Genomic DNA, 12,130 nt, shown 5'->3' on the forward strand with positions numbered 1-12,130 from the left:
TCTATAGCTACAAGTTGCCTAAACACCTAGTGTCATTTCTGGGGGGAAATAAAGAAAAATGCACTACAGGAGAACAAGTCAGACTCAATCTGAGGTCCTTCTATGGCAGTAGATTTCCAAAAGTATAGTTTGCATATCCAGAGAGAAATCTGTTCTCTGGTGCAGAATGCATCAAATCAAGTTGTGGTCCAAATTCTGTTCAACTGCACAAAGTCCTCGCAGCTGTTCTGTTTAACATTTAGCAGAAGGCCATTTCTTTAGCCAGAACACCACAGCTAAACAACTGGATCGACCAACTCAGTTGGGTGAGTTCTGAATCTTAAAGCAGTTAAGGTTGTAAGCTATTTAACTATCCATCATTTTAGGAAATATATCCTCTTGTGATAATAAAACACGAATAATGGGAATTTAGAACCCCATGGTTCTAAATTCAAGGATACTTGAAAAATACACACATGATAATAGCATGAGCAGTGTTACTACACTGAACAACAAAAAATGAGTGCTAGTTATCAAAATACAGCTAGGAAGCTGTATACTTGTTTAACTAGAATGAATGAAAATTAGAAGATCCCATTAAGGCAAAGAAAAGAAAAAATCCCATTTTTACAGTCAGAACATTGCTGTAGTGATTCCATTAAAAAATGCTATCAAATTAAAAATCCAGTCACTGAAAATCATAGAACCTTTTTGTGCCCCATTGTGATAAGGTTGTTTATGTTCCTTCAGAAGTTCATTACGAGCCACCAGGGAGGCTGTGAATTTACCAGCACACCAGCTGAAAGCCTGGAGAGCCAAGTTCTGGTCCCAGCTGAGGCTACTGCGGGAACCCAAATCATCTCTTCACCATTTTCCTTTGCTCTAAGCTTTTGGGAGCTGTGATCACTTTGTGCAAAGTTGGAAAATGGCCTTTGATTACAGCATTCAAATGCTATAAAAATATTTTTAAAAGTAAGAACTGCCACATTATTAAATACTCAGTGTCTTGACTAGAGAAAAGCAACTGTATGTTTTGTACAAGTGATTTTATTAAAAACAAAGCACAAACAAGAACTGAATTCTAATTGCTTTGCTATAAAGTCCAACGACCTTATTCTCATTCTGAATTAGTTTTAGCAACAGGGAAAGATCACTCAGCATGTCCAGTCCTTTACTTGCCAATTCCTCCAATTCCAGGCCTTAAAGTATTCAACAAAAACTCTGATATCACAGTGTTATCTGCATGTCACTTTTGCAAACTTGCTAAAAACTGCCTTTTAAATACCAGACGTCCTCCTCCTCACACTGCTCTGTCTTCCACTAAAAACACATCTTCAAAACCTTTCTCTCAGACACTGAATCTTTGATTTAGATAGGAATGGACTGAGGCCTGGAATAAAGAGTAGAGAGCAAGCACCACGCCAGAAAAACAAGCAGCCAAATCGCTTTGTCTGATGCAGAGTGCAGGCAAAATAAGAAACCCCGGCTTCTGAGGTGCACAGCTCATCCCAATACTTTTTTGCATTGCCAGGAAAAAAATTCTTATTTCCATCTGCCTGCACCCTGGCCATGAAACTCCAGGTGCTTCCCTCAGTGTAACCTCAGCATTTTGGTTCCCCTAGAAGAACTCATGAAGCAGCACATTGTGTACCTCCGGGCATCACATTTTGCCTAGGGCCATATTATCTCTGGTAACAATCTTGCCAGATACAGATTCTGCCCCACAAGAGAAAAAAAACAAACTTTGGCCATTCTAGCAAAACAGCCTGTTAGTCCCCAGCCTTCCCATGAGGAACAGGACACTCCTTGCCAGATTATTTTCTGCCTACCCAATCCGCCCCACAATGACAAGATGTTATGATCCATCTCATTTGAGGGTTTTATTAAGTGTCTTTAAATTACCGCTCTAGAGACAGACACATTTTGCCAGTCAGTGAATTGTGTATACAATGACTTAAAAAAATGGAAAATGAGAAATGTAAAACTGTTGTTAATAGTATACTATGGTCAAAGCCGAAGAGTTCCAACAACCTAAGAAAGATCTTCATTAAAGATCAGACAACAATAATTCACTTATACTAAAAAAAATATGAAATGGATTAAAAGCCATAAGTTATCTTCAGAAGAACATATCTTGATATTTACTAGAGAGAAAAAAAATACAGCTCTGACCATTTTCAGGCTGGATAGAGAATAGCAAGAATTTAATACAATAAATGAAAGAATAAATACAGACACACATTTAAGAACATTAATTTTGCAAAATGAACAAGGAATTAAAATGATACCACCCTTACTGAAGGAAGCGACAAACTCCAATGGCTTCAAGCAAAAGCAGAGTAAGGCATACATTCAACTTTATTCCCACAGGCAAATACTTATTCTCCAGTTAAGTTTTTGGAAAAACGCTGTAGCAGAAACATTTGTTTATGTAAAGTCAATGTCAGACTCCATGCTGACACCTACATAGTGAAATTACAATTTTCAGTAGAATCCAGAGATCTCAATCAAGATTCATTTCACTGTATCAGAACTCCCTACCTATATAGAGAGATAATCCATCCCAAAGGTGAAAAAGGTGAGAGGTTGAGGAAACATAACGGATAATAGAGAATGAAAGATGGTAAGCAAATTTTAAAAATGCTGTTTTATCACAAGTTTGGATTAAAGTAATTAACTACTACTTCTATAGCACATAGAAAAAAAAAAAAAAAAGACAAAATTAGCATCTGGCTTAACTAGAGATGATGGCAAACATGCTGCAGAAAGTAACACCAAACATGCTGCAGAAAGTAACACCAGCAAGACCTGGGTACAAATCAGTTTCTTTCTGGGCTATCTTCTAATGAATAGGCAAACTACAGCTGCATGGTTATTATCACCCTCAGCTATTCAAGATATTTTGAACTGATTCATTTGACAAACAAAAAACACACTCTCTTGAATGTGGATTATTTTTTGGGCTTTTTTTTGCTGAAGACATATTTTTTAAGATTACTGAAGTATCCAGCAACCTTGGTACCTTTACCTGCTGCATTACACTACCGCTGCCACAAATTAAACTGGCGACCTCATGGCTGGCAATAAAACAACAATGACAGCAAGAAATCCCAACACAGCTAACGTCCAAAATAGTATTAATCATGGAAATGTTTTCAAAGTTTTTATTCTGCACTCTTTAATAAACACCATAATGTAAAAACTAAATCAGAAAGATACACCAAAATATCTTCAGGCATCTTTTCTGATAAAAGGCAGTAACCAGTTTAATGATGAAAAGCTGTCCAAAACAACATTACAGAAATAAACGTTTCATCTCCACTGTAGATATAAGCAATTTGAGAAATCACCTCAACAGCAACTGGCTTGGGATTACAAAAACTAGCCAGTAATACAAAGTTTAAGATGCTACACCAAAAATCATTTTTAAAACTGCAACAAAATAATCAAGTTGGGATTTAAATATTCACTGTACCATCATGGATTGCTGCTGTAAAACACACTGCACTTTAAAGTGCAGCAGCTAGGATTTGCTGAAAGATTGGGTGAAGCATATTTAGTATGAGACATTCCCCTGACAAGTGCTGGGCGTAGCAGTCAGACTTATGAGATGAAGACTAAATTTTCAAAGACAGCAAATTTAATGGCTACCTCATTCCTCACCTGGAACCAAACTGGCAGTTTTATGTGTAAATGCATAAATGCAGACAACCATTGTCCCCACCTTAAACCTTTCTGTTTAGGTTTGCAGTATGTTTAAATACTGTTTAAACTGTTTAAAATTGTCCTGCTTCATACCTTTGTATCAGTGAGTATGTGTTCTCTCTCATATAAAACAAAAACATTATTTAAATTGAAGCAAAACACTAATTTCCCTAGAGGGGAAGGGTAAGAGAAAAGAAAGCAATGTTGGTGACCTGCATTTTTTAAGCACAGAAAGACTTTTAGTAATAGAGCACAGAGTTTATTGTCAAAATAGGTCTATGCCAGAAAGAGCAAATAAGATCTGAAGTTTGGATAATTATTCCTGTAATGGAGTAACTAATGCTGTGTCATCTTCACTTAAACTGTCAAGCTTAAGGGTTTGGGCAAAATATATGTGTGCACTGTGAAAATTAGATTTGTGCATTTATTTCAACATCTTTTTCCTCCAAATTGTTCCTCTCAATTTAAAATCCTCTAACTATTGCAACCAGGCCTTGTCTTCATGTATTCTCTGGGGCACACACAGATGCCAACTACTGCAGTGTCCTGTGTGGAGTTGTTGCTAAAAGTGAAATCCTTAGTGGACTTCAATGAACTCAAGGTCAAAAAAAAGTCTGTACAACTGAAAAACACAAGTCGTTTTTCTGTATGTTTTTTTTCTGCATAAATGACTGTTGATGCAGAGAAAGACAAAACAGCAGCTTTTACACTAAGCATCTTGCAAAACTAACTGCAAATTAGATTGCTGCTAGTGTAATCACTAAAACAAAATACCTTGAACCCCCTTCTCTTCTTCACAGACGTTTCAAATACATAATACCACCTATTTAAGTCACAAATTATTAACTGTGCCAGAAATGTGAAAAGGCAGCTACAGCACCTTGCAGTTTGCCAAGCTTAGGTACATCCTTGGTTGTTTTTCCTCAAGTGTCAAGTCATTTTTCATGTAAGTATAATTGTGTACTGAACAGTTATCTACTTTAGATAGTTTAAGAAAGAAAGTGTCACACCCTTCACATTTATTTTTTGATTGAATCACAAATTTGACAAACACCCTACATGGCAATCAGAATATTTAATAAATACATACTATACCAAAAATTACCTCAAATGCATGTCATTGTTTATAGTTTTTAACTTTTACAAATATTTAGCACATGAATGTTGTTGACTTACTGTTCTTAGAATTAAAAATGTTGTTCTCTGACAGCTTTGATTTGCAGTGCCAACCTTAAAATACTGCTACTAATCTCTTAGTCAGTTAGTCTTGCTCTATCATTGGTCTAACAAATATGCTTAAACCTTACATTTAAGAAGCAAAAAGAAAGCAACATTTGTGTCCCCATTACTATTTTACCAAATTCCTTGTGACAGGTCACAACTACTCTCAGCCCAGATCACATTCACAGTACAGTTTCACATTACAGTAGCCAAAATAAACTTGCTGCTTTCAAAATGGAAGGAACTCAACCCTGCTTCCTCTTTCCCGTTCTTCACTACCAACTCTCCCTCCTGCAGCACTTTTCAAAATATTCTGATGCACACCCAACAAGGAGATAAACCAGTTCAACTTCCTAATGCACTAAATTATATTTACTTCACATTACCAGAGCTATCTTTTATCATTTTAGCAACTGAAGTCAGTTTCCTATGGGATCAGAAACTTAAAAGTTAGTGCAACCTAAGAGGCGGGGAAAGCAAACCTCCGCCTTCAGAAGAGAGCAATTACTTTGACTTACAACATCTCAGGAAAGTTTCAGCAAGAACATTCACAGACAATTACATATGTACTCTCTAAAAAGCAGCATCTGGGGTATAGCACGCAACTGTAATCAGAAGAGGACCCTGGCAGAGCAAAGTTCAAAAAGGCCTAGAATACCGGCCAATGTAAAAGTAACCTTCCACGTTCAACCAGACATGAAATAACACTGTACTTTCTGATGCTTAACCTCCCAAATCATTGTTCTTAAGTAACAATACTAAGTAAGATCAAATCTTAATGCACTGCTGCACATATGAATCTGCACATATGAAAGTCTATATTACCACAGTGGTGGTGCAAATCCTTTGAGGCAGCCAAACCATTTTATATTTAAAAAAGTGTTTCCATCTAAGAGTCTGATGATAATAATAATGTCATGACAGTCATACTGTTCCATTCTTCTCTTCCAAAAGAGCACAATCTAAATTTGGGTATGCTTTCAAGAAATTAATCCTAAAACCAAGTTCAACACGTTGCCTGTTACTAAAGTTTATCAAGCAGCTGTAACTCAGGTAATTCAAATAACACGTCAGTTATGGCTTCTTAGTAATTAAACCACCTATTTCTGTTTGAGGTGGGCTACCTGCACTTTTGCAAAGTAGATTAGGAAGAGTTTAAAGCACACCAAAATAAATCACTTAACCTAAAAGAAGTACTGTATTATCTGCACAAAACTTGCAGATTCTCTATCTAAGAATGCATCCATCAATCCCTTCTTTTCCCCAGCTTGGGGCAGCAATGCAGATCACACGTAAGTAACAGCACAGAAGTTCGTGCTCGGGCTGCCTTCCTCTACACAAGAGGACAGGTACTCTCCCAGCATGCCTGTGGACACAGCAGAGCGGGTTCAGGTCATACAATATCACTTTAACATGAACGGCTGCATTATCAGGAGCTCTCTCGCCCTCCCTGTGCGTGGCTGCTGCAAACGCGTGGGGCCAAGACACCAGCTCCACATCGCTGCTGGCTCCCTGCACAGCCACACCACACCCTACACCAGCTCCTTCCAGCAACATCTGCTTGAGATTTTTAACAGATTTGCTCATCAGTAAATGCAAGGGGGGGTGGCGTTTGCCAGAGCAGCAGCCACATATCCACAGATCACTTGCACAGTACCTTAAATTGATGTGCAGATTAAAAAGGTATGTTCTTGCTAGCAATTTTTTCCACAGAAATTCAGAGTGCAAACAATGCAGGCAAAGTACACAACTTAAATTTTCAGTTCAGGCACGGCCTAAAGTAAGTAGCATTCAAATAACAGAAACGGGCACTGAATGTATTACTAAGAGAAAACAAAGTCATGTAAGGAACGAGATCATCCTTTCTTCCCCCAAAGCTGACTCTACATACAGACTCACTGAAGCTTCAAATTAACTCTTCTCAGGTGTGCTACTGGTTTCAAAGATGTCACTGCCAGAAAACTTACTACATGACACTTCTAAACCCTCATATTCAGAATAGCCTCTATTTAACCAAATTCATTACATCTCATCTCCAGGACAAGAGAAAAGACCACATTAACACTGTGTCAATGACCACTTCAAAAATTACATCTTACTCTATGCTAGGACTTAAACGGTTTAGCTGACAAGAATTTTCTTAGTACAAGGTAAAAACAAAGTCAAAGCTTTGAGATGAAGCCTGTCTCTGAAGGTTAGTTCAGGTATGGAAAGCCATTTGTGTAAGGTGAAAGACTCCCCTTCTCCTTCCCAGAGCAGCAAGTTAAACTGCTCCTGTGAGGTTTCATAACAGCCAAGAAAAGGCTATTTGTCATGGTTACACCCACCTCCTAACCCAATATAAAATTAAGAAATATACTAAGAATTTACTAAGATTAACTTATCTATGAAACTGTGTCAAACTTCCTCCACAAAGTCTCCAACCCTGAAAGAGGTGGATAATCGACAAAATATACCTAACACCCACTGCAACAGAAGCTGCATACCTCTTTTTCAAATATTAAAGCAATTAATTATTTACATCCCAAATACTCTATGGAGTTGTTTCTCAAACTGCAGGCCATACAGAATTTTTCTCCCATTAAACTCTTCATATTCAGTTTGCAGACAACAAATTGCTTGGGGAAAAAATTCCAAGTTACCTGTCTTCCTTAATAAACCTACCAGAAAAACCTTAATTACCTCAGTTCATCCTAAACAAAAGCTTAGCCTAGTATCCATTTCAAAAGATGAATCCTAATACAACTGCAAAATTAAGTATGACCTTGTCCTCTGTGAACTCTCTTCAGTGTCACCAGCTCCCAGACTTCTGAGTGAAGAAGTCAACACTGTTTCAGCTTATTTGAGAGACGACTAATAATTACCCTTGTGCAACATTAACCTACATTTTCAAAAACACTAGCTAAGAAGTATTTTCAGATGATGAGTAGATGTGCTCAGGAGTCCTCCGATTATTCATGGTTCTACAGTTACTTTCCTCTCTTTTCTCTGAAGTGTTTTGCCATTCTCACAGTTGCTGCATGAATAAGTGTGACAACAAATTACACAGAAAACCTAATAAGAACTGTAGAACAAAATGACAGAAAATGTACCAAACCAAACTGGAAAAAACTACTTCCTCACGTTTTTTCGACTACTTAAGAGCACAGCAATACTTCAGGAGAAGGATGGTTTCCAAAAACCACTGCCTTTACATATCTACACTGGTTATTAAGCATAATTGATTACAAAATTCAACAGTGTCCTGTACCCTGAACACACAGGGATTGCAGCAATACATGCCTTGGGTTTTAAGTGATTACTCCTTAGATGCAGAACACAAATCCATTACTGAAAGCATACAATACAGAAATATGATCCCAAAATCTGATTTTGAGAAACAACTATCATTCAGAATACAGACAGAAAAAAGCCCTGACTGACCACCGGCTGCAGCACAGACTCAAAAAAGCCTATAAAGTGAGAGAGAAAAGAAACATCACAGAGACGAGATGTTCCAAGATCCTAACTTCTTATGAGTACGTGTATGAGAATTTATTAAGCCATCTAGATCTTGATCAACATTGACAGAATAGTAATAAGCAGCAATGGTACTGATAAAATTGAACTGGCATTTCCAGCACATATGTGTGTGCCTCAACCCTATTTATGAATCATTCTGATTTCACTGCATTACAAGTTCTGATACACAGCTACTGCACTTTTAGTAAAATTACATTTATCAAGTCGAAATTTCTGACTTGCAGCTCAGATCAAGGAGTCACTTGACTTTTCAGAATAGTCACTACTTAACAGCACTGCTGCAGCTTTCTCCATATATTAATTACCATCCATTTTGAAGGTTCGTATATCAAAAAGTAGGTGTAAGAGCTGCTGCTGTGGTAAGAAAAAAAATTTTAAAAAACCGAGAAAGCATTATGAAGACTGAAAGGCACTCATATTTTATATCAATATGTCAACAGAAGACGTAACATTAAAGAAAAAACAGATGAGCTCTCTCACTTGGAGCAAAGTGTGATAATTACATGCTAAATGTTTTCTAAGGGCCAATCAACATAAAAAGAAAAGAAGAGAAAACCCACTGGGGTCTTTTCAAGTTCAAAGGCCTAGATCTTACTCCAAACCAAAACAGTGCAAGCAATAAATCCTAGTACAGCATCATCTCTCAGTTTGTCACTCTAAAGGAAGATGGTCTATGCCAAATTTGAATGCAGTACCTATGGAGAAAGCAAATCAATTCTGTAGGAATGGCTAGGCCTCCTAGGAAGAAGGATTCTGTAAAATGCATTATCAGGCTACAGGAAAAAAATACAGTCCACAGCAACACACTTTAGGTTTTAGATCTGTTTTATCTTTTCTTTTCCCTGTATAAACATATAGACTATGTAGTTAGGCAGAAATTCTGCCTTCAAAACTACCTATTTTCCTCATTGTACATACTGAAACTTCACCTCCTCTAAGAGGCATCTCAGCAAAGACTGGTCTAGAAGTGACCTAACTACAAACAACTGTGAAATAACCTGGACCCTGACCTACTGGTAGTATCAAAACCAGAGAGTATAACCAAGAGCTTATGCTTTTTAAGACTTTAAAATACTTAAATATTGTTTAGAATCATTAAATAACATTTATCTTTAGTGCAAAAACAGTTTAGGTTTCTAGCCAGTGATCATTAAAGATCACGATTTATTCACACATAAATTTGTTAGAAATTAAAGATGAAGTTTTTAAGAATTCCTGTATAAAAGAGCAGAAGTAAAATTTGCAAGCCATTACACATACCATTAACAATTGCTATAGAAGAAATATTTGACAGCAACACAGAGCTGTCAAATAAACGTCAAGCAGTGAGGAAAATTTGGTTCACTGATTCATTTTCTCTCAAAGCACTCCAGTTTCTCCCCAGCCTGCAATTTCTCTCCCCCATTCCTACATAAAGTTAGCTGCGTGGTTTCCAGGCTGGCAGCTGTCATCCCCATCTCAGCCAAGCCGCACACCATCAGTGATTTGAGATCGGGCCTCCTTTTGTATCGAACACCCGGTGAGTGAGCAGGGGAAGGCAGCGCACACCGGCGCTGCGTGTGACAGCGCTGCCGCCTTTATCCCCGCTCCCGTCATTCTCTCACACACCGCGATCCCCCATCCGCATTGTCTGCCTCGCTCCATCCCTGATTAATACGGACACGTTCTCGCTCCTCCGCCAGGGATCCCCGGGAACCCGCTTCCTCGGCCAGGGAACCCCGGGAACCTCCTTCCTCGGCCGGACGCCGGGATCTCCCTGGCCGGCCGGAGCCCCCGCCGGGCCCGCGGCGAAAGTCGCGGCCCCCCAACCCCGCGCGGGGTGAAGCCGGCGGCGGCGGCTGCCGGGAGAGGCCGCTCGGAGCGGGACGCGCCGAGACCCGGCGGAACCGCGGCCCGGCAGGGGGGGTCGGGCCGGCCCCGCTGCCCCGGGGCCCCTCCCCTCGTCCCCGGGGGGCCCCTCCTCTCCGCCCCCCCTCACCGGTCGTTGAGCTGGTCCTCGGTGCCCGGCAGCGGGTGCACCACGAAGTGGATCGAGGTCATGTTCCGCGCCGGTGCCCCCCCGGCGGCGGCGGGAGGCGGGCGGGCGGGGGCCGGGCACACAATGGGGGCGGCGGGGGAGGGGGCTCTCGGCCTACGTCCCTCCCCCGGGGTGGTTCGGGGCCGCCCGGCGGAGTCTAGGGCTCTCGGCGGCCGCGGCGCTGCGGGCGCGGGGCGGGGCGGAACGGCCGCAACGGCGCCGCTCGGAGCTGGGCCCGCGCCGCGCTCACGCACGCGCCGCCATCTTGGCTTCCAGCGGGCCCTTCTCCCTCCCCCTCCCCCGCCCTCCGTGCGCCGCGACAGGGAAGGGGCGGGGCTCGACCGGCGCGCGCGGCGGCGCGCGTGCAAGCCTCGTGCTGACTGGCGCGCGCGGCTCCCTCCCCTGCCACTAAGCGCGCCGCCGATTGGCCCGGTGCGTCGCCCTCGCGGCGGGCCGCAATGACGTCATTGCGCAAGAGGGACGTAAAGCACCACGTGCCTCTCCCCCCCGGCTCTCTCTCCCCCCCCCGCCCAAGAGCGGCTCCCCGGCGGGCGGCGCGCGCGGCTTCCCCTGAGGCGCAGGGCGGGAGCGGAGCCGCTTCCTCTTGGCCGGAGCGGCTGCGGGAGGAAGCGGGGGAGGAGGTGTGCGGGGCCTTCGTGTGCTGGTCCCCAGGGGGGCCCTGGGGGAGGGGACAGGGATTTCCCCCGGAGCCCGCTCTCGGCGGCCCGTGCTAGCTCTGTCCTTTCCAGTTGCGTTTCTTGTTGCATTTCTAGTCAGTCTTCCCTGCAGCAGCTGGGAATTTTCACCATTTTTCAGGGAGGTTCCCAGAATCATTAGGGTTGGAAGGGACCTCTGGAGATCATCCACTCCAACCCCTCTGCCAAGGCAGGGTCATCTGGAGCAGGTGACACAGGAACGTGTCCAGGTGGGTTTGGAATGCCTCCAGACAGGGAGCGACATCCCTGGGCAGCCTCTTCAGTGCTTTGCCACTCTCTGCGTAAAGCAGCTCTACCTTACGTTGAGGTGGAACTTGTATTTCAGTTTATGGCCTTTAGTCCTCGTCCTGTCGCTAGGCACCAGCAAAAGGCGTCTGGCACCATCTTCTTGACACATTCCTTTAAGATATTTATATCTTTGATGCGACCCCTTTTCAGTCTTCTGTAGACTAACCACTAGGTTGGTGGTATAGAAGAATAAAAAGCTACCACGCTGTGAAGCTCCCGGTGCCTCTGGCCTTGCATGCCTTCCCTCTGGACGGGATTCAACTGAGCTGTTCCACACCTTGCCAATGGAGCTGTTTTTAGCAAATTAACATGTCAATGTACCGAAGGTTGAGTAGCAAAGTCAATAAAACAGCCATTTGTTTCTATAGAAACTAAACACCTTAGCAGGGATTGAACCGAGCTTTGATTTTGGTGATTTTTTTTTTTTTTTTAACTGGAATTTACTGCTTTTGCAGCCTGCTCTTGCTTGTTTTCAGGAAATCAGAAATTTGGAAAACTGACTCGGAATTTTTTAGCATGTGAGGAATGATGATCACATGATAGCAGTGCCAAAAAAAAAAAAAAACCTCTAGAACCTAGTTCAGTGAGTTAGAATTGATTTCTGAGTCTGTATTATCATAAACACTAAAAATCTCAGTTTGTTCCCCCACTTTCAGACCTTAAGGAACTTTGTGACTTCCCA

General features: G+C 41.9%; 1 protein-coding gene across 10 annotated transcripts in view; it reads right to left on the reverse strand.

The window, feature by feature from the left end:
- UBR5 (ubiquitin protein ligase E3 component n-recognin 5) overlaps positions 1 to 10,600 on the reverse strand; it is an 85,460-nt gene extending 74,860 nt beyond the window's left edge. For all 10 annotated transcript variants that reach the window (XM_053999797.1, XM_053999733.1, XM_053999789.1 and 7 more), the window contains exon 1: positions 10,406 to 10,600. In XM_053999797.1, coding sequence (XP_053855772.1) covers positions 10,406 to 10,467 — 62 coding nt within the window. In that variant the 5' untranslated portion in view covers positions 10,468 to 10,600. The remainder of the gene's footprint in view (positions 1 to 10,405) is intronic.
- Between the last annotated feature and the right edge of the window lie 1,530 nt (positions 10,601 to 12,130).

Source organism: Vidua macroura, chromosome 1 (genome assembly GCF_024509145.1).
Source record: "Vidua macroura isolate BioBank_ID:100142 chromosome 1, ASM2450914v1, whole genome shotgun sequence".
NCBI lineage: Eukaryota > Metazoa > Chordata > Aves > Passeriformes > Viduidae > Vidua > Vidua macroura.